The 24,436-nt window shown below is 37.6% G+C and overlaps 1 protein-coding gene across 1 annotated transcript; it reads left to right on the top strand.

Moving 5' to 3' along the window:
* Positions 1-642: 642 nt before the first annotated feature.
* Positions 643-24,207, top strand: LOC145681553 (uncharacterized). The gene is made up of 2 exons (XM_081753192.1): positions 643-834; positions 23,315-24,207. The coding sequence occupies exon 2, from the start codon at positions 23,324-23,326 to the stop codon at positions 24,038-24,040; it is 717 nt and encodes a 238-aa protein (XP_081609318.1). The 5' UTR covers positions 643-834; positions 23,315-23,323; the 3' UTR covers positions 24,041-24,207.
* The last annotated feature ends 229 nt before the right edge of the window (positions 24,208-24,436 follow it).

The raw sequence follows: 24,436 nt of genomic DNA, 5'->3' as shown, positions 1-24,436 counted from the left end.
TAAAGATGCTATTCAACGGGTATTTACTGCCATCACGCCAGCAATGTTGAGAATAATTTCACATCCCACAAGGAGCAGAATCATACTCTGTTATGAAAACAATTGTGTATGCACATATACTTTGGAATAAATAGTACAGAAGAGTCACAATACCTCAAAGTTGTCCTCTGCCACGATCCCACATTAATACAATGTGACCATCTATGAATATGTAGACACACAATAGGGGGTAACAGGACTTTGTGATCATTCTGTAGACAAAATGCTAATATAGGTCAATGCTTTTATATGTCGTTTAATTTTATTCACTATATGAGTCATCTTTTAACCCTGGCAGAATCAAATAGAGGGCTATAAAGTGTTCACACTTTTGAAATTTGGGTTTTTGATTCCGAATATTTGAGAATGCTGTCCCCATATTTTAACCCGAAAACGAACTGGAAATAGCAAACATGTCAGTTTCCCTCAAGAGATTAAATCTTCTCTCCTAGGCGTGGAGATTGGAAGCAACATCCCAGCTCTCCCACCCACGAGACGATCCTGCTTCCTCCTTATTATAACATTACCGAAGTACAACAATGGCAATGACATCTGGAAACAATTTTCGACAATTAGGTCTTAATTCACTACAGTCATCTCCGTAGTAGTTCAGTGATCCGCAGCAACAACAAAAATGTTTGGATGTAACTAATTCGTAAATTAGGCTGTGATTTATTTTCTTGATTGAAAAAATGGTTTTCTCTCTTTCTTTCACACACAAATTATATTGAATTGATTTCTTCATAGCAGAAAGAGCTGCTCTTAAGTCTCGTAAACTATACAACTGGAGTTTTGGTATGTATGTTTTAATGTAATTTGTATCAACTTGTAATTCCACCCAGGGGCGTCATTTAGGGGGCAGAGAGGTGCAATTGCCCCCCTGAGTTGGAGATTTATATAGATTTGATTAATAGAATAGTAGTAAATCAGTGAAAAACGCGAAATTTTACTTATATCAAGGGGTCTTGTCCCCCAAGCAAAATCCTGGTTCCGCCTCAGCCTTCGGTTTATTGTAAACTATAGATTAAAGCCATGCTTACTTAAAAGTTCTAATAGTTCACATTTAACATTTGGCTTTTAGTTTACCCACCAATCACCCCAAATTCTATAGCATGTTTATGCTATTATTCAAGAACTTCGTTATACAGGCAAGGGTTTGCACAGGTAGCGATATCTAATCGCTTTAGGCAGGCAAGCAATAGCGCAGGCGTCTACATCTATTAGTGTGACTGTTTATTATTAAGATTAGTGTGGTACACAGACTGAGATGCTTGCCGTATATTATAAGAGTGATTCAATTGACTTATTCTGACAAGGGTTAGTTCTAGAATATGCTTCATTAAGCCCGATTTCAGTGTACAAAATGTTGTCACTGAAATGGAATATGAACTCTGTGTCGTTTTTGAAAATTGATAAAAGAGTAATACATTGTATTATCGTTCTAATGTTAATAGTTTTATTCATCTGTAAACAAAAATAGCACCTGGTTCCAATTCTGGTCACTTTCGAAAGATCTATATAGGGGTTTACGCAAAACACTAGACCTACTAGGCTATGTATGGTCCGTGGGCTTCCACACTGAGAAAAGCATGTAAGTTACGCAGGGACGTAGCTAAGGTGGGGGGCATGGGAGGCACCGGCCTCCAAATACTTGGCGTAGATCCCTCAAATATTTATTTAAGATTATATGTTACAAATTGTTTTTTTATCCGACAATAAATGGAAAAGTTATCCAGCGTAGCCTGAAATTATTCATACTTCTAAGAAAAGGTATTTTGTAAATCCATTTACAGGCTATTCCCTAAACGTTAGGTGAACAGTAATAATACTACCGTAAACACGGGCTACTTGAGCCCAGATTTTGAAACTTCTAACATAAATTTGTGTAAATCATTCACAAGAAATTTTTCTTTAACACAATGACCTTATATTATGAAAATACAGTTTATTATGGATAGGTTAATGTACAATTCGCAATGTTCGTGAAGTAGTACATATAATTGTATTTGTGTTTTTATATCTGAGCTCAAGTTAACCTTACATTGAAGGCCAGATCATGAAATGTGGTGGATTGTGTCCTTCATAAAAATGTGGGTTTTCTTAACTCCAAAAATAATAACTTCTGGCTTTTGCACTGCGATATATTGCATACTTGTTCGAGAAAAGCACTTTACCCCTTGAAGAAAGACCTATAAACACATCGAGCATTCGCCTACAAGCCTGCTGACGTTTTTGCATGTCACTAACACTCAATCCGTTAGCAAACGAAGTTTTAAATGCCTTTAACTGTAAATCCTTCTTCATAAGATTTTGTAATGTCGATTATGGAACACCTAATTCCTGTAACCACTTATGAATTGCCTTTTTTGGCGAATGTTCGACGGACGCTGCAGCCTTCATACACATGTCCAGTAGGGTGGAGCGTTTTGAACTTTTGTTGGAAATTCGATGACGACTAGTGCGGAAAATGTGCTATTAATGGCACCGACCTTACTGATTTTTAACTTTTTTTTTGGACAACCTCTTACCCTGCCCCAACGAACTTAGAGTTTTTTTTAAGTGTTTGGTTAGGCAACACGTACAACACCAATGACAGAAAAGCTACTTGTGGTCATTTATAGAGTTAGTTACCTGATGGCTAGAATACAATTATTTTATTAAACGAAACTTGTAGCAACACCAGTAAATAATTTTAAAATGTTTATAAGTCAAAGTACAGCCATATTAGCTCAGTTATTGGAATTAATGTCCAGATTTTGTTTGGAATGTCACGTTAACGATGATTATAGGCATAGCCCTTGATATAACACGATTTTTTTGTGCAACTTCGCTTATTTTCCTGTGTACGCAAAATAACCCAGGACTCACCACGGGGTGGTGGTTGCATATCGAGTTCCGCTCAGCCACCCACGCAGTAGGCATATGTTGACATTTGACATTAGGTCACGTAGTCCTTCTTGGTCTCGAAGCGGGGCATTCTTGTTCTAGACTTCAGTTTGGCTCTAACATAGATATGTACCTCTTGCGCTCTAGCCGCACTTTTTCGACGCTGCCTCGGACACCAGCTTCACTGTGTGTCCCACAGCTTGACTATGTTAAGGGAATGTTGTTGTTAGAGTAGCTGAAGTTCGGATGTTCTCTTCAACCTGCTGATCCGTTATGTTTCGTGTGATTGGCGGTTCTGTTAGACATTTAGGCCAATTAATCATGTCGTAGTAATTTTCAGCTGTAAAGTTTAATTTCGGAACAATGAAGTCACTTGGGCGGCTTCATCTCGGAGTCTTCTGGCTGCGGCACTCTTTTTATGATTCTCCAGCCTGACGTTCGAATATGCGGATTTTCATCTACTGTCATCGCTATCAGCAGGTTTTCATGATGAGCGTAGTATCCGTTTGTTTGTAGAACAAAATGAACTATGTGTTGTAGATTTTTTGGCAGAAAACGTGATAGCTTAACTATGCTAAACAGATGCAATGCGCCCATTTCGCACGAAGGATTTCTCCGTATTGATAACCAGACGGGAGCGTATACTTTAGCAATGTACTGGCAAAGTAGACACACACTTGAACTAGGTTTATCAGTACTGATGTAGTGGCGAAGCATCCTACAGGCCAATGTAAGCCATCGTGAATGTGATATTGGTCCTGGTTTTCTGTTCGCTATATCGTTAGCACACATTCCTGTAGCAACAGCCTTACAAATTACAAAGAGATAATTCTGGTCGATGCTTAAACCATCTGGTTTTTCCATTTCACACACCCATTCAACGGGAATGGGTGTAAATGAGACGATCGGTGAACGTTCACAATCCTTTAATTTCTTTCCGATGGGGCCGGAAAAAGCGTTGGGTCCGGTCGTCCCACCATCCAATTCGGTAACCATGTGTCGAAATGGCAACTCGTTGGTATGAAGGAGGCAAATGAGATGCTGCAGTTCCTTTCCTAGGGATATTTGTATCTGACTTACCACGCCGTTATCTCATCCTGTGTTTGTGGCTTCACCATCGCTGCCGACTGCCTCAAGACTTGACACGCCGTACTGGTTTTTCTCTAAATGCTCCAATATAGAGTCGGCAATATCCTTTCCAGTGCCTGACTTAGGTGTGGCATGACGCAAGTATTCTGAACCGGGCTCCGATAGAACTGTGATATGCTTTTGTGTAACCTCTCGTCTTCGTAGTTTGCCGTTAATTTTTCTTGTACAAGAGTTGCATCATTCTTTTAGTCGAAGTAGATACTTGTAATCGCCCGGCCTAGGTGAGCCTTTTCTTTCTGAATCTTCTCACCAAGTTTATCTTTTCCTCTTCGTACCTTAGATAGTCAACAACAAGATTTTTGTCCTCTGGCGTTATGAGTCTCGCGTCCTGAAGTACGGCAGAATCGATCAAAGCAACCTGTCTCTCTGAAGCTCCAGTTCTAAACTCTGCCTAGACTGTATTTTGGAGACAGATGCGCTTTTAGGCTATGTTTCCTTCTTGGTCGCGCCTCGAAGTCAGATCCCGACGTGCTTCCCGATTCAACAGCTTCGCTGGATTCCCCTGATCACGCCAGTATCCTTGACATGTGCCTATGAATAATCCCACTAGTTGATGGACTTGCTTCAACACTTCCAGTGTCTTTCTTGGTTGTCTCCCCTTAAATCTGCTCACTTTAAGGGAAAGCATCCTTGACACAGATTTGCTTGTTCGGACGTCAATGTTACCAATGCTCATTTTCCGTGATGTTCTCTGGTCCAAAAAAAACTTGAATTCTCGTTTGGAATCTTGCGTGACCTCTCACAGTTGCAATCTTCGGCGGTTTTTACTTTTGGAAGACGCAATATCAAAAATAGACTTTTCCGCGTGTGCAACAGAACCTGCACGAAGTGTTGTTTTTTGTCCTTGTCGACTGAAATGTTTTTCCTTGGTGCAACACTTATTTATAAAATGTTTTCAGCGCGTCAAAAACTTTCTTTTCTGAAACCACAGGAATGCTTGCTTTATGCCAAATATGTATACTCGGCATCAAAAAAATTGCGACAGCTAAGGCCGTGTAGTTAGGCCACCCAATATACAACTTCTTATCCCATAATCGTGTCTGGTAAAGAGATCCCCTCTCTTCTCCTTTCTTCTCTCCCATACTAAAATTAGCTAACCACATGAACGCAATTCTAATTTCAAACTACACATGTATTAATATCGATAAAATGAAATAACAAAACCGAAACGAAACAAGATTGATAAGTTGATTTAGGGAGAAACTGAAACACACCCAATGAAAAATTGAAACCAATTGATGTCTATACCCTGAGGTTCAGAAATGGGGCAGCAAGAGAGAGACAGAGAGAGACAGAGGGAGAATGAGAAAGCGAGAGAAGGAGAAAATGAAAAGGGAGAACAGATAAAAATGTGGAATTTTATATATTCAAGGCTGTTCGAATATATAGAGGATGATTGAAAAATTCATTAAGTCTTTTTCATAAAGGATAGAATACTCAATTTCCAGTAGAACTGTAGATCTCACAGACACATCTAAGAAAATGTCAAAAGTTTAACACACATGCTTTGTTTCCGCGTGGTTCGGTTGGAAATTCGGTAGTGCCCAATGGACGTACTGATGCAAACTACATTCCAATAAACCCAGTAGGTAGCGTAGGTCATATCTTCCATTCCAGACTACTAATGCAAAGTGAACAAGAAAAGAAGAAAGAAACGAAAAGAATAAGAAAAAGAAAGAAAAAAAGATAAAATTGAATGAGTGCTATTTTACTGGAAAATTTTTATCAGAAATATCTATCTATTAAAATGCTACAATAGCAATTATAAGCGATTTTTTTTAACAAGAGTTTCATTCCCATCCAATGGATGGGCGGGCCGTAGAAGGCAACACCTTCTCTGTGGCCAGCGATATTTTCAACATTTTTGATTGATAGGACATGTAGAATGATTTTAGGCTCTGTAATAATGTGGATTGAAGTAGGGAACTAATAGCAAAATCAAGTTGACGAGAATGTGTCAGAGTTGGCTATTGTGTTAAAATGTTTCAAAGTACATGTACGGAGGTTATGGGCAATATATATGTGGATTTTTGTGGTAGATACGGCGGTCAGGATTATACTGATCTATGGCTTCGGTACTTTCGTATATTGCTAAGAGATGATCCAGTGGTGGGTAGGCATAGCGTGGTACAGCAGGAACTTAATCTAAGAGATCATGGACGATGGGATGTGCCAATTGGATTCGTGTCGCTATGTAGCGTTGGCGTAGATGGTAGAGGTGTGGCAAAATGGTTGGAAATTGCGCACGACGATATATTTCAGCAGTGGGAGTATCGAAAGCGAGAGAGTAGGCCAGACGTAAGGCATGTCTTTCGAGAACTTTCAGACGCTCATAGTAAGTTGGTGCTGCTGATAACCAGGCAAGATGTTCATACGTGAGTGCTGGGCGTACAAAGACTTTATATGTTAGGAGTAGTAGTTTTGTATTAACACCCCACGTGGTGCCTTTAAGGTTTCGTAAAAGGTTCAAACGGTGCCGGATATTAGCTGCTAAGTGTTTCAGATGAGGCTTCCAAGTAAGATGTTTGTCGAATATTACACCCAGACATTTGAGACTGTTTTTAATTGGGATTGGAGAGTCAAAAAGGGTTAAATGTAGACGTTCCGGGTTGCGACTGTTACAGTATTTATTGCGTTTGAGCACAAAAAGAGTCATTTGAGTCTTAGTTGAATTCAGCTTGAGCTTCCATTTCAGGCACCATGTAACTAGTTTGTCCAAAGCTGGTTGTAGGAGTTGATTAATGCGATCCACAGAAGATCCCAATGCTACATAAGCGGTATCATCAGCAAATTGTAAGGCATATAGTGGGGGATGAGGTTGAGGCATGTCGGCTACATAAAGAATATATAATAGAGGAGATAAAACAGATTCTTGGGGCACACCGGCGCGGAGTTGAAAGATGTGTGACTTTGCCCTGTTGATCTGAACGAAAGCCTGGCGGTGATGTAGAAAATTGGCTATTAAGGGTCTTCACTACTGCGAAATTAAACTACCGCTAATTTTAGAGTTTTTCTGTAATATCTTCAAAACAAATAAAAATATCCGAAAAGCAGAAACGTAGTGAACTAAACAATACGATTTTGCGTGTGATACCGTTATCACAACTCATCTATCTGCTTTCGATTTGCAACTGTAGATAGATTTAACAGTTTTTGCGGGTTCTGTAAATAGCGGCATACCAAAAGCAGATAGGTGAATTGTAGTAAAGGTATCACATGCAGAATTGTATTGTCTAGTTCACTACGTTTCTGCTTTTTGAATATTTTTATTAGTTTTGAAGATATTACAGAAAAACTCTAAAATTAGCGGTAGTTTAATTTCGCTGTAGTGAAGACCCTTAAGCGGACATAGCTGTGAAGAAGCAGACGTTTGAGTTTATAAATTAACCCCTCATGCCAAACAGTATCGAACGCCCGTTCAATATCAAAGGAGATCAAAACAGATGGTAAACGCTTATTAAAATGGTTGACTAGTAGTGTAGAAAGTTTGAGTAATTGGTCAGCAGTGCTATAGAGTGGACGGAATCCAGCTTGAATAGTTGGTAGTTTGTTCGTGAGTTGTAGATAGTGATGTAGCCGTTTTACCATAATGCGTTCTAGTGTCTTGCTAAACACGTTAGTAAGGCTAATGGGTCTGTAGGATGACACAACAGTTGGATCTTTGCGAGGTTTTAGAAAGACCACAATTTTAGCAAGTTTCCATTTAGTTGGAAAATAGCCTGTAGATAAAATAGTTGTATACAAAGAAGCAAGGAAGGCTAGAAACGCCACAGGTGCCTTAAGCAGTTGACGATATGTACTAGAGTCTGCCCCCGGAGCTGTGTTGCGACGGCATTTAAGAACAGCTGTAATATCATCTGATGTTATCGGAGCAGTGAGCTGATTTGTGGGATCAAGGTGGTAGTTGAAATCAGGTTAAAATGATGGCTGCACTAGAGAACCAGCGTGTGAAATATGGGTATCTGTAGGACAAGTGAACAAAGGTGTAGTGTGTGGAGTGAAGACTCCCTCAAGATATGTTGCGAAAGCAGTTGCCTTTTCTGCATCCGTCGTTGGTACTTGGCCAGCACAAATTATGGGATATTGTGGGCCCTGTTTCTGAAATGTTAGACGTTTAAAGGTATTCCAGAATTTAGTAAGATTTGTTTCTTGGCGCAAAGCATTACAGGAGGCACGCCAGTCTAGTCGTTTGCGGGCTACTATGTAGCTCTGTACAGTTCGTTGGAATTGACGATGCAGGAGAAGAAATCGGCGGTCATGTGTGCGAAGAAACTCTGTTAAATACTTGTGTGAGCGCCGGAGAAGATCGACGGCGCGTGCTGGTAAATGAGGTCTAGATAATTTGTTGGCACATTTAGGAACTGCGGAATCCGTAGCGTGAGAGACTATGTCAGTCAGAGTATGTGAGAGTGTTTCAATAGATGCAACTGTTGTGAGAGTAGGTGCAGTAGCCGGCAGATTTTTGGTAATATAAGTGCTGTACTGATCCGACCGAGCTTTGCTAAAGTTATACCTGGGTGTGCGTGGTGATGCAGATGCAGTGGATTTCAGACGTGGAGTTATAGAGAGAAGTATTGGAAAATGATCACTATCTATGGAACCAAGGACATCTATAGTAGTAAGTGGTAACAGATTATTGGAAATGATTGCCACGTCGGGACTAGTGTCGCTTTCCGGACGAGTAGGATGCGGAAGCTGCAGTAAAGAACTGTGAGTAGTTTGGAGGAAATCATGAAAGCGTTGTTTCTGAGCTGCAGTACGAGAATGGTAGTTGATGTCTGCTAAGAAGATGTATGTTTTAAAGTTGAGATCTAAGTACGTCAGAAAACGATACGGAAGTGGCTGTGTAGATCGAACATAGATGGTGGCGATGTTAATGGTAGTAGCTGGAAAATAGAGCGTCTGTATGACGTGTTCGGGATATTGCCCGGGAGAAGGTGGTATGATATGGCGCCGTGGAATAGAATGCTTAACGGCTATTGCTGCACCACCACGTGCGATGTTTTGTGGCAGATCAGAGCGTATGAGATGATAACGTGAAAGATAGAAGCGGTCAGATCGTTTTAGAAAGGTTTCATTAAAAAGGATGCTATCTGCATTGTGCTGAGTTGCTAAAGTTTCTAGGAGAACTCGGTTGGTAGGTAGCGAACGAATATTGCAGAATAGCAATGTAATAGTCTTCCTTCTCTGACCTGTACTATTCATGATGGGTGTCTGTATGAAAATGGAAGTAGGTCGACAGGCCGGAATATGTAGCTGCCATGTGGAACTGGAATATATCGAAGGCGGCTTTGGTTGCATGATTTAGAATAGCCTCACGCTGGAAGGGAAAGGCATTTTGAAGAACGATAGTGATGAACTTTAAAATACTTTCCACAGTTGGTGGTGGTAAGTAAGATGTTTGTGTGGGCGCTGTGGTACTAGTCGGACGTGATGAGACATGGACGCGTAGAGGTACAACAGTCTCGGGCTTATCTGGAAGTGGTTTAGGTTTGCCCTTACACTTGTAGGAGTAAGTTGGATGTTCCCCGTCACAAGTGTTGCATCTGGAGGGTTCGTTGAGCTTAGGACACTCCTTTATTTTATGATCTCCTTTGCAGTGGGAGCAGACGGAAAGATTTGTGCATTTGTTCGTTGGATGCGCATTATAAGTTAGGCAATTTTCACACCGTAGTGAGAGAGGTGGGGGTGTGCGCGAAAGCTCCACCCGATGGTGGCAACGGTAGATGTAGACACCGTTATTTAGAAGATCGTCTACCAGTGCTGGATCATTTGTTAATAGTCTGACCATGTATGTAGGGCCATTAGCATTCTTAATACGGAGAGCTCTAGTAGGTTGAATCCCATCTATCTTTAGTTCTTCTAGTATGTCTTGTTCGGTATAGGTAGGATCAACTATACGGATAACTACAGAGAGTAATGGAGTACGCCAAGGCGGAGGTGGTGTTTTGATATGAGGAGTTTTAAGGAGTTGAATTTTCGTGTTAACGCCAAACATTGCTGGTCCCACTTTATAGATGAGATGCTTATAAAGATCGGGGTTTTTTGTTTTTAGGATGATTCCGTTAGAGGTCTTGTTTAATTGTTGGAGATCCAATCTAGAACAGTATCGTATTAGTTTTTGATAAAACTTTTTGATGTCCATGAGCTCAGCAGGAGGATTAGTAAATAGAATTGTAAAAATTAGAGTAGGAACAATGTCCATAGTATCTTCTGAAGTAGATGGCGTAGATTGAAGTTGGATGCTGGCTGTACTGGTTCTAGGAGGACTGCGCAAAGCACCAGTATATCTAAGCTTTTTAGGTGAGCGTGAACGGTCTCTGGTTCGCGAGTTGGTGAGAGGCTAGAGGTAGATGAGTGAGATGCTGAACGTGCACGCGCCCGTGGGCGGTCTATTGGTGGACCCATAACAGTTGGCGGTAGTTTATGCCTTTCAACTCGACGGTCCGGCGGATCAGAACCCGGCATTAGACAAACTACTTAAGTACTGCCTTGTCGAAAATTGAGTAATAATAATCGGTTAGAAGATAAAGCGATAAACAGCACACAGCTGATTTCCAGTAGCTCCGCCTCCTAAGAGGAGAGAATCAAATAAATCGAAAAACCAAAGAAATAGCAAGGTCGTCAACTTAGAATCAAGTACGTCTGTTTACCTCCGTGGAGGCTTATAATCAATTCGACGGTTATTTCCTCAACCTCAAAGAGGCAAGTAATCCAACCGTATATGAGAAGATCGCGATTTCAGTTCACTAGTGGAACCACCAAGTGACTCGCTTATTTTTCTCCTCCAGCTACGGATACCCTATTTTTTAAACCTGGTTAGAGCTCCAGGTGGCCAGTTCGTTATAAGTGCCCGAGCTCCAACCTATAACTGACTTTCAAATCTTTCATTTACGGTAATGTGTGATTTCACGTTTAACAGAGACAAACATTTTAAGTACGAGTACTTTAAATAAATTAGATAACTAGATCTTCTTTATAAAGTTTATGATATAAAATTGTTGTTCAAAGCCTTTGTATTTTAATAAGCCTTCGCCAAAATCAATGCACATGAATTGTGCTTCCATTTTCCGAGTTCTTTTAAACTATATGTTGTGGAAATTTATATGCTTGTGGCCAATCCTTTCAACAATGAGATCTCGGAAACTACAGGCTCTAGAAAGATGACGTTTTCACTGATCGATTGGAAATTTTGCGTAGATTGTCCAGTTCTAATTGAATATTTTAAAAACATGGCCGTTATTTCTTTATTACATTTTTTGGGGTACGCATGAAAGCGTTGAAATTTAAAAAAAACTAAAGCACCATATCCTACGCGTTATACATTCCAACACCACGTTGTTGTATATAGGGTTTGCATATGTCTCAGGCGTTTATTTCATGGCCAAATAATAATGAAAAAGGAACGATAACCATTTCTGCAGTTTAACCAGTAAGATGAATCTTTATTTTTGGAATGGTTTGCCCAATGAACACTATATATAACTGCGATTATAATTAATTGCGTATGTAATGTATTTGCTTATTACATACTGCATGTAAGAAGAAAGAAAACACTGGTCATGCATAAATTAGGAACTCCAACCGGAAGTAGGCTCAAATCTTGCAAACAGTGCGAAATATTGAGGTCCCCTTTATGATACGCCTTGCCGATTTTGTTCTAAATCAATACTTTTTTCACTTATGTTTGTAAAGGGACATGTACAGATGTGGGGAATGAGAAGGATGTTTATGCTCATATGCGAATGATGCGCTGTGTAGAGAGTGCAGGTTCAGCTAGTCCTATATTAAAAGTCCAAACCGTATCATAATGAAAAGTTACAAATGTTCAAGTGGAAAATTGGATGTTCCTTATAGATGTAGCAGACCTTGCATGTTTCAAATTTCAACGTGAATAAATTATATTGAATTATAAGATGGAAACAAATTTGTGTCGAACTAGTATAAATAAAATTTTATTAATAAATAACCAAAGAGGTTGCCATTTTCTAGTCCAGCATCACTTTCATCTTTTGCGAATACAACGTTGTAATTTGCACAGATAGAATGAACACGCTAGAGCTCAAACGGATCATAGTGTCAGTCGGATGATGTTGATTAGCTTATGGACCATCACTGGGTCGAGGATTCAAACCCGTAGTTACCCGGTAATTCGACTGAGACTCGGTAACCCAGATGATAAAAAACATATTTGCTGATTCCGTTGCGTTTAAATAGTATTTCTTTCAGAGATGACCAGGAATGGAGATGTTATCCCCAGAGCACGAAAAACTCGACGCTGAAGTTGCCAGCAAATTACATTTTCCAGACCAAATCTATCGACCTCTTGCTCCGTTTTAACTTTGGAATATGCACACGCACGTACGTGCGTGTGTACGTGAGAGAGAGGGGGAAGAAATGAAAGATGCAACGACAGGATAGGAAAACGACAAGAAAGAGAGAGAGAGAAAGAGAGACGAATATAAATATGAAACATACTTATCATTACAGTGTATGATGAAGAACGTACACACTGTTTATTCGAATTCTCGCCAGTGATGCTATGTAAGTTCTCCAACAGTAGGTTCTCCGCCCATGCCTTGCATATTTGTGGTGTCGTTATACAACTGAGCTATGGTTTTACACTTGTGAAGTTTCACATTTTCAATTTTTTTTAAAAAAAAGTCAGACATTCAACTGTTTTTGACACCTATCTTTGAACAGTGATCAGAGTTTCATATACTTTCACATCTTCGACGCATCGCCTAAAAATTATTGGTGCTTGCCGGTGTCTTGCATAACCCCATTGTTTCACCCATCGACACCATTTTTTTTTTCGTTTTGAAATTAGACAAAAATTTACATATAGTTAAGATACTACCGCCTGTTGTGTTGTTAAGAACGCCTTTTACATCTATACTAACACCAGATGTCGAAAAAGTGTTGACCCTTTGAAGGTCCAAATTAAGAATACATTTATTGTTACTTGAAAATAACATTGTGAAACCATTTTATACGATGATCTTTTGCCATTTTTCCGCCAACACAATAATCCCGTCATTTGTGTGGTTTCTGGTCAAAAGCTTGGGACACGTGGTTTTTACAGGCGTCTTTTGAAACTAACTCAACATCATTCAGGGAGTTCTGCGGAGACCGAAATAAATGATTGACAGTACGAGATCCGGGGTATACAGTGGATACATTAAAACCTGCCGTTATGTTCTCTAATTTATGACGGGTTAATAAAGATATAAAGGTAACCAAGAAACTTCTGTCGCATTTTGTAGAGGTCTGAGTTCCATTGGCCCTCACAACTTGACTGAATGCGAATGAAGATAAGACAAAGGTCAGTTGTTGGTGTAGGCGTATGCAAAATACTACCTGTTGTGGCAGTCCAGTTACACCGTGAACTTGAGTAAGGACAGAGTAAACATGGAATCTCCACAGAGCGCTATAAGGGCGTGTATGCTGTAAGAGTTCAAATCGGTGTCAAACGCCTCTGCAACGGGGCGGAAGATACGCCAGGCCTTTGGTGGAGTGTCGTGACTACGCAGACAGTTCAGCGGTGATTTAACAAGTTTAAGGACGGTGACGAAACACTTGAAGACGCACTATTTGCCGGGAGACCAACATATGTACAAAATTAAGATCTTCAGGCAGCAAGTGAGGCGAACAGTGATTACAATTCAGTGTGAGTAGAAGAACTATTCGGTAGCACCTTCATCAACTTGGGAAGTACTACAAGTTGAGTCGATGGGTCCCACATGATTTGATTCCGGAACCAGAAGGGAACGCGAGCAAACATCTGTGTTTCTTTGGTGTCTCGTCGAGGAACTGGCTATTTGTGGACAGGGTGTTGACAGATGATGAGAAGTGGGTCCTATACGAGCTCCACGGCGCTGTCATCATTGGTTAGCATCCCATGAACAAGTTCCAAAATAGCCGAAACCAGAAATGCACTAGAAAAAGGTCTTCCTGTGTGTTTGGTGGACTACTCGCGGCATCGTGCATCGCGAACTGCTACCAACTGGTCAGAGCACCAATGCAACTGTGTGCTATCAGCAGTTGAGCCGTGTTCAAGAAAAACTCAAACTCTCCAGAGAACATATAATAGAAAAGAAGAAAATGCCAAATTGGAGCTGCCCCCATCCAGAAACACCGGAGATATGCTCCGCAACATAACGCACCACGCGACAATATGATATAAGGTAAACGTCGCAAGATACCCGTTTATGTCGGAAACAGAAAGGATGGGCAACACCAGGATATCAAGATATTTGATATGCTATAACACTGACTTGGCGGCCATCTTGAAAGCCGCCATCGTGGATATAGCGTAAGGTATTGAAATGAGAAGGGGGTGTATGATATATCAATGTAAGGTAAAATGCAAAAGGAAAACCAATGATGTAACCGCGAAAAACATATTGTGATGGTATGGACGGGACGAAGTGTAGAAAACTCGGGCAAAACAAACGTGTATTCGAAGGGCAGAATAATAGGGCAAGACTCCATGATAAATGGTACGCGACAAGTAACTGCAACAGTGTCTGTGCATTGAAGTGCATCCGCCTTGACAAATTATGCCTTCCGAGGATATTGGGATTCCGTTTGGAACAGTGAAAACCACAATTGGAACCCGCGATACGAGCACTCGTTTGGAGACTACATAAGCTACAAAGGACTATCTCTTATGGAACAGCAATTCGGCACCTCACTCCGGAGTGTAGGATATATCCTCTTGGAGTGGTTATCAAAAGCACAACCTACCTGTGATTGAAGCCCACTCCTGGACACCATTTTGTACGTTTCTTGTTCAATTTTCTTGCTGTTTCGTGTGAACAAGAGACATTTCGGCCTATGTTTGTTTAAACAACACTATCTGAAACAAAGTTTGTACGGATGAAAAAGGCCAGTAATGTTCTAGCTTACATTTCTTTACGAATGTATCTTTTCGGTTTGCTACACTGTTTCACGACGGTCCCAAACAGTCACAATATCAGGGAAAGGTAGTATTCTACATTGACTCGATGAGTTCCCTGAGTTGTTGTAGTCTCCCACGAGAAGGGTACTTTACCACACAATGAAACGACTCGAATTGTGTCTACTGGTCCCGAAAGTCTCATCCACATACACTTCTGTTACATCGTGGTTGTTCAAAATCTCCACCATATGTTCAGTTGCTTGTCGTTCGTCCACTGTCGGTTCTGCTGATTGGACTTACACTTGCTTTGGAAGTACACTTTGCATCAGTAACACCACATTCAGAGGGTTCACCATTGCAGCTCTACACTGGTGTTTGTAGATGAACGATACTGCGGACACATTCACTACACAAAATATTGCGCGTTTTGGCTTGCGAATGCGGCAAACACACTATAGATTCTCACTGGCTGGCCCCTGCTGTCACGTTCACTTCGTTCCATATGTGTCAGTGAAACCAGTAGACACAATTCGAGTCGTCTCATTGTGTTGTAAACTAGCCTTCTAATGGGAGACTGCAACAACTCATGGAATTCATGGAGTCAATGCAGAATGCTGCCTTTGCCTGATATTGTGACTATTTGAGACCGTCGCGAAACAGTGCAGCAAACCGCGCAAAGGAAAATAAGGATTCGTAAAGAAATGTAAGCTAGAAATTGCTGGTCTTTCTCATGTGTACACACTTTGTTTCAGATAGTGTTGTTTAAACAAACGTGGGCCGAAATGTCCTTTGCTTACACGAAATAGCAAGAAAATTGAACAAGAAACGTACAAAATGGTGTCCAGGAGTGGGCTTCAATCACACGTAGGTCGTGCTTTTGATCACCAATCCAAGACGATATATCCTACACTCCGGAGTGAGGTGCCGAATTGCTGTTCCATAAGAGATAGTCCTTTGTAGCTTATGCAGTCTCCAAACGAGTGCTCGTATCGCGGGTTCCAATTGTGGTTTTCGCTGTACCAAACGGAATTCCAATATCCTCGGAAGGCATAATTTGTCAAGGCGGATGCACTTCAATGCACAGACACTGTTGCAGTTACTTGACGCGTATCATTTATCGTGGGGTCTTGCCCTATTATTCTGCCCTTCGAATACACGTTTGTTTTCCCCGAGCCTTCTACACTTCATCCCGTCCATACTATTACACATATGTTTTTCGCGGTTTCATCTTTGGTTTTCCTTTGCATTTTACCTTACATTGATATATCATACACCCCCCTTCTCTTTTCAATACCTTACGCTATATCCATGATGGCGGCTTTCAAGATGGCCGCCAAGTCAGTGTTATAGCATATCAAACATCTTGATATCCTGGTGTTGCCCATCCTTTCCGTTTCCGACATAAACGGGTATCTTGCGACGTTTACCTTATATCATATTGTCGCGTGGTGCGTTATGTTGCGGAGCATATCTCCGGTGTTTCTGGATAGAGGCAGCTCCAATTTGACATGTTTTTCTCCTTTTCTATTATATGTTCTCTGGGCGAAGTTTGAGTTGGATCTGATTGTGCCTTGTTTTGTACATTGCTTGTTAGAGGACGCCAGTTCAAATCCCTAGTAAAGGTGCAAAATGCACTTGATACCTTTCTCGTTTCACGGTCCACTAAGTTCTACCGTGATGGAAAACATGGCCTTCAAGAACGTTGGCAGTAGGTCATCGATGCTACGAATACTGAAAACACTTCGTAGGAAAACAAATCTATTATTAAAACAGCTGACAAGCTCTGATAAAATTCAGTGCGATAAGTCTGGTATAGTACGTATTCATGGAAAAACAATACCAGGTTGAAATATTATAGATTTAGTAAATTATGTTGTTCGTACAAGAAAATATTCAAGAAATCCTAAAGGTATTCATGAATTTAAAAATTTATTAGAAGATAATGTTCCTAAAGAATTTATTGGTACATTTATTAGCACACCTACATCAAAAGTGAATAGTAGTAGTAGTAGTAGTAGTAGACAACGTATTCGTAAAGTAAGAAAATCACCTAGTCCTGCAGTAGTAGCTAATTTACTTAAATATTGGAAAGAATATAGTATGTAAAATGATAAAATTAACAAAAATGTTATGATTATTCAAATCCTGATTCTTTATCAAGTATAGAAACATTATAACGCAAACAAAAGTTATCTAAAACCGAAATTAGGAAATGGTTAGCTTCTCAAGATTCATCTTCATTACATGCACCAGCTCGTAAAGTTTTTGAACGTAAAAAGTATTATGTTAATGCACCAAATGAAACATTACAAATGGATTTAGCAGATATGCAAAATATTGCAAAGTATAATAATAATTATAAATATATATTATGTTGTATTGGTATGTTTTCACGTTATGCATATGTGTTCCGTTATAAACAATGAAAGGTCCTGAAATGGTAAAAGTAATAACAAAAATTAAAAAGAAAATTAAGTTGCCCGAGTTTAACGTGCAAACAGGTTTAGGTGGTGAATTTTATAATCGTCATATAAAACAGTTGTTTAAAGAATATAAAATTAGTCATTATAGCGTTCATTCCGAAATTAAATGGGCGTTAGAGAACGTTTTATACGTACATTAAAAGAAAGATTGTATCGTTATTTTATTGCAAAGAATACTTATCGTTATATTAATGTATTGGATCAAATTGTAAATAACTATAATACTTCATATCATTCAAGTATTAAAATGACACCTGAACAAGTAAATAATTCCAATGTGAATCAAGTGTAGGAAACATTTTACGGAAATAAAATGAGTAGAAAGAATATAACTTGTGAATTTAGTCCAGGTGATTATGTCCGTGTTAATAATATAAACATATATTAGAAAAAGTATATTTACCTAAATGATCACAAGAAATGTTCATTGTTGATAAATGTATTAAATTAGATCCTGCCATTAAAAATAAAAAGATTGTAATGGTGAAGAAATTAAAAGAATATTTTATGCACAAGAATTATAAAAAGTAATTATAAATTCAAAGAAAACTTATCTAATTGAAAAAGTATTGAAACGTAAAAATTGATGAATGGATGAAAAATGGTTAGGATATCAATCAATTATCAATTCGTGGATTAGATCAGATTCTATTCAGTTTGCAAAATAAATCCGAACTTTACACACGATTTTTACGTTACTCTTCCTTCAGATGCAAGTAGCAATCTTTTTGATAATAATACTACATCATCATTTCGAGTTAAATTAGCAGAACCTATTGATTTAAGTGATGGGAAATGAGATGTTGCATTATCACAAATTAATATCCCATGGTGTTTTTATAATGTTGGTGGAAATGAAATTATAATTACTACTGTTATCGATGATAAAGTTGTACGTCATCGTGTTCCAATAACACCGGGGTATTATTCATCGATTGAGTATATTCAACAGTTGATTCCTAAAAATGGTCGTGTTACATTATTTACAAAATAAAAATCAAATTGTCATTTAACATTCTTTAAAATTAGAAGATCAATGTATGATTGATATTATACCAGGATTACATCATATTTTTGGATTTATTAATGAAAATACACTTGAAAATAAAATGTTGTATACACAAAAGTTAGAAATGTTGATTTAATATTTACACATGGAAAATTTCCATGCGATTTAGATTATAATATTCTTAATACAATTACTGTGTGTGATAATCTTCTAAAACAACAACAAAATATAGTACCATTACTTCGAAACCTTAGTGTATGTAATGTACAACACGGCTATGTAAAATATTTTGTTTCACACGCCACATTATCTTAAAGGCTAAAAGAAATATTTCGATACAAAGAAGTAAACTTGAAAGATGAACACGGGTTAAAATTACCATTTCGTTTTGGAACTTCAAACCTAACACTTCACTTAAACGAAAATGATTTCTGAAAGTATTGATGATAGTTTTTACATTACATTAAATTCAAATGTTAGTGCTGATGTATATCCTACAAATAATGCAACACATTTTATTAATCAATTAAAAAATAATATTCGATTGGCATGTTGGATTAAGTGAAGTACATATTCAATTAACATGTTATAATGTTACCGAAGGTGAAAATGTTATATGGTACAAATTTAAAAATGCAGTGCCTATGGAAAGTAAGATTATTGTTGGATATTTTTCATCCGTTCATCATTTACTAGAAGAATTAAATGCAATATCAAGTTTTACAAGATTTAGTTTTTCAAATGTTGTACATGTTGAATGTGATGAACGTGTAAAATCAGTTACATGTGGCCTACATTAGCTTTACAATTAGGTTTTTCTGAAAAATCAGAACTTATTAAATAATCTCGCGGATTCAAACAGCCATACGTAGATATCGGATATCCACATCAAATTTTTATTTATACAGATATACAATATCAATTTTTAGGTGATACAAAAGCACCATTATTACGTGTAACTACAATCTCTCATATTAAATACGGTACAGTTCAAACAATTACCTTTGAAGATATTCATTATATGCCACTTACAAAATTTGTTTTAACACAATCGAAATACTATTAATAGATCATTCAGGGCAAAATTTGACATTTTTCTCGGACACTGACAGTAACACTACACTTTAAACGCTCTCCTGAAACTGCTAAATAATAATAGTAAAGATGAGAACAAGACATGCGACTTATCATCGTGGACGTGGAATACCATATTTTTCAGGACTTGCATATCAAAGAAGATATGGGATAGGTAGGGTTATTTAGTTTTGCTTTACCACTTCTTAAACAAGATGCAAAAACTGTAGGACGTCAGGTATTACAAACCGGTATACAAGTTGTGTGTGATATATTAAAAAATCGTCCATTAAAAGAATCTGTTCGTGCGCGTGTAAAAGAAGCTGGTGATATTTTAAAGACAAAAGCCGTTAATAAAGTCGGGCAGTTGCTAACTAGTAACGGCAAGAGACGGTCACGCACGAGGAAGGCTCCTGCAATTGTTAAGTTCGGACCAATAACAAAACGTAAACATATAAACGATATCTTTTATAATGGTGCTCCTAAATTCAAATAGTTCTGAATGTTGTACCAATGAATTTGATTCCTTTTCCATACCAATGACACAAACAACTATTGAACCAACTACAAATGCTGAATATCGCCCTATTTTTACATTAACCTCAGAAGAACGTATTGAATTTGTTATTCCTGGAGAAACAGGGAAATTTATTCATCCTGCATATCTATATCTTTATGTACGTTGTAAAATTACAAAAGCTGATTGTACAACTTTAACTCAATATGATACTGTTGCACCGGTAAATAATTTCCTACATTCATTATTTAGTCAAATTGATATTTCGTTAAATGATAAATTAATTAGTTTTTCATCAGGATCTTATCCTTATCGTGCATACATTGAAACATTATTAAATTATTCTTGTGATGCGTCTGAAACACTCTTAGCATGTGCCATGTGGTAAAAAGATACTTTAATAAATTATAAATTAGATAATACAAATGCTGGTTTTCAAAAACATGCTAATAAGGTGAAAAATAGTAAATGCTTTGAAATGTATGTACGTCTTCATACTGAAATTGTAAGTTTAGACCGTATGCTTCCCAACAAGCCTTCAATGGGAAATCATATCTTAATCCCTATGAATTTCGAAACTTTAACGTTAACAAACTGCAATTACAAGTCGGCTCAAAATCATTTCCTCCCAACCTCCTCACCCCTGATTTTAATAACGATTTATACCTTCTAAGTTACTATACTTTGATTTCAAGTACTGGTATATATTATCAAAATTATTCACATATTGTTACTCTTGACGAATATCTAAACGGATATGCTCTGTCTGCTTTTATTCTATCTCCAACAGGAACTTTAGATGACAAGAGATGGGATGTAGTACGCGATTCCCTGTAAATTTAAAAGTATCATTTTCAGAAACTTAACTGAACCTGTTACATGCATTGTGTATACACAATTTGATTCCTTAGCACAAGTAGACAAAGATAGAAATATTTATAGTGATAACACCGTCTTATTTATTCAGTTGAGTACGATGAGGTTTGTTGTACACTTCTCTGCCTATCACGATAATGATAAATTTATTGTAAAAGAGCCATTCTAAATCCTGACGTTCCCTTTCTTCAAATTTGGATTTTTAAACCACCATTTCCTTTAAATAAGTTAGCTGTGCCAATTATAACTACAAACAAGAGATCTATGGTGAGAATGTGTATGGCATTACCTGGCGCGAAGGCAATGTAGAATATTCACATATTAAGGAGATACTTCAAACATATTGTTCAAATACTACAACCATATACACATACGGAATAACTAGAAAGTGTTTTCTTCAAGAAAATCTTCAAAGAGATGTTACAAATTTAGAAGAAATAAACTGTCCAAAGTATACTGCTTTACGTTTTCATGTTCATAGGTATGCACATAATAAACATTGTTTCGAACAATATAGGTGCAGTGTTCATGAAGCATTACTCTATAGTGAATATACGAAAGTGTATGACTATGTGGTACATGTGAGTAACAGTTATAGTTACATACTTACTAGGATTGAAAATAATAACTTTGATCATGTATAGTGATGAATTGTTAAAAGTGTTACTAACCGATAAAGTGACTGGTGCAAGCATTACTGGGATTTACCCTATTGACAGACTTCCTGTAACGGTAAAACCTCGTGCTGCACTTGTGTTTAATCTTGATACATCTGATTCGACCGGATCGCATTGGGTTGCAGTGTACATCGATGAGAAAAAACATGGCTATTACTTTGATAGTCTTGCTATGGACATTTCCAAGAAAATAAACAATTTTTATCAAAAAAATACTAAAATATACTTTACGAATAATCATCAATATCAACATGATAATTCTGTGTTGTGTGGATATTTTGTTTTAATCTTTTTACATCATATTATTCGCACTCAATCATTTCAAGTGTTTAAAAATGTTTAACAAGAAAAATTTGAAAAAGAACGATGATATCGTTTATAAACATGTAAACATTTTTTTGAAAAAAGAGAGCACAATTTTTTTGTTTTTTATTTTTTATTATATATTTACAATTTTAATCATATATACATTTTTAATTTTTCAATAATTTTTTAAACTTACATCCCTGCATTTTATTTACAATTCCTAAGAAAAATCATTACAATCTTGATAATGCATTAGTTAATACTATTAATCTTTCATATTTCCACCAATAATTCAACTGTTGTGCATTACAATATGCACGTCCTGATTTCTTTACAATATTTGTGTGAAAAGTACAATATCCATTCAACGTGTATTCACATAATTCACTTAATGAAGGTCAATGTTTTGTTTCTAAATCAATGACATTATTTAATGCAAATATTCTTTTAATCCAAAGAGATTTCTTTAAACCTTTACAATAAAAGGTTGAATTCTTTCAACATGATTGTTATACAAGGTTTAGTATGCATGATACAGTATATCCAGTTTTGCTATTCCATTTCAAACCGTGTAAATTTAATGCTATCCAATCAATTTGTTTTTGACAACCTAGTGTGAATGAGGGAAACCTCATTCAGGGTGGCTGGCCTGAAAAAGCCTTTTACACTTTTTCGACCGAGTGCCCGAGGGAATCGAACCCGGGACCGCTCGCACCGAAGGAATATACAAGTACATATATAAGAATTAGAACCTTAAGTAAGTTCTCTTCCCTTGGCTCGTAACGAGAAAATTTTTATTGTTATTTTCCTCAAGAAGCGCTACTAATCTCGTGTCTGCAAATGTATAACATATTCAATTGCTCTTTTCAATTTTGCTTTAAATTTTACAATTTTTAAATTTTATTATTATTTTTATATATAGTGAGCTTAATTCCCTTACCACTTCCAAATCATCTTTTTTAAAATTTTTCTCTCTTCTTCATTTTTATTTTTTTTCTGTTGACAAGGGTTAGCTGTAAGATTAGCATGGAGGAAAATTACTCGCTTCAATAAAGGTATTTGAGTTTGAATTTGAATTCTGATAATGTTGTAAATTAAACTCCTTACTGTTAGAGCCCACGAGAAGCTACGATTGATAAGACAGCTTTTAGTTGGGTAGTACACTCACCGATGATGAATCTACTGAAAATTTTAGCAGATATCTTAGCAGAGGTCGAAACCCAAACTACGCTCACTAAAGACATTTTCGCTTACCATTAGAACAAAATTACTATTACCACACGAACGCTTAATCGCTGTTTGAACTAGGCAAAAGTTTTAGTCATACATGTTAACCATGTTATATTTTCATTTAGAACTCCTGCTATTACTGATAGAAACAATCTTTATTTTCAGGTAACTACAATGTTGAGGTGTTTACTTCTTTCTATTTTCTTTGCCTCACTTGTGACTGTATACGTTCTTGTGCAACGAACCGTGAAGGAAGTAAATGAAGTAACAGAAATTAAACAGAAAATATCCCAGCAGATTGAACTTCTTAGGAATAAGTACCCGAATCAATCTTCAAAGACCTGGACATTGCTTGAAAGTATGATATTTCCAGCAACACTTAATACATCTTCTCACCCAGCGGTTGTATTGTTTGTGTCGCAGCCCAGTAATAGCAACACAGCAAGAAAACTAGCAAGAGATTTTGCTCTGGTGCTGAACCTTTTGTTGCACCAGGTACAACCACATAACTCTCTTGTAGTTCCTCTTCAAGCATCAAACTACATCACATACAACACGGCAAAATTTTGCAGCTTAATAACAGACGAATTGAAACAACACAAAATAGTTATACTGGAGGACATCCAAAACCTTAATTCAAATTCTGCCCTAGCGTTACAAATACTTACCTACAAATGGAGTGCACCAGAAATAGACTCCTTTCTTATCTGCACAGTGTCATCTCCTGATATAACCATTAAGACAAAACAGTCTTTCAGAAGACAACATCCTGCTATCTTAGCTGCTCACTATCTTTCGCAATCATGGAGTAAACAAATCCCTGATGATAGATTTCAAGATATTGTTGGCTCAATTACTCAAAATGCCATCACTGTTGAGGATGAATTCTAGAATAGAAGCAACATTCTTAATTTAAATGTTATGAAAAATTAATTTTCTTGAATTAAACCTGTTTCTAAAAAATTAGTGAAGCTATGCTTCTGGAAATAAAGATAATGTAATGCAATGCAATGCGAGACTTGTCTTTGGAACTACCAATTCAAGACTTCAAGGTCAAACCATGGAATACGCCTGTAAGATTATAGACAAATATTATACCTCGCATACTGGCAAGTATACTTACTTGACTTTTATTTCAGAAACTGAATAATCAGTGCATTATACATTACAGAACATCATTCGTCGAAGCATGCGCAAGTAGGTTTCTGAAAGTATGACTAGAAAGTGTTAGTTGGTCTAGCTTTTCTGTCCCTGGATCTCTGGTTCAGGAATGGTCCTTGGGGCGAT

This window comes from Thermobia domestica, chromosome 3 (assembly GCF_964235325.1).
Source record: "Thermobia domestica chromosome 3, izTheDome1.hap1.1, whole genome shotgun sequence".
NCBI classification, from domain to species: domain Eukaryota; kingdom Metazoa; phylum Arthropoda; class Insecta; order Zygentoma; family Lepismatidae; genus Thermobia; species Thermobia domestica.
Note: the sequence above shows the minus strand (reverse complement) of the source record. Positions and strands in the feature narration are given on the sequence as shown.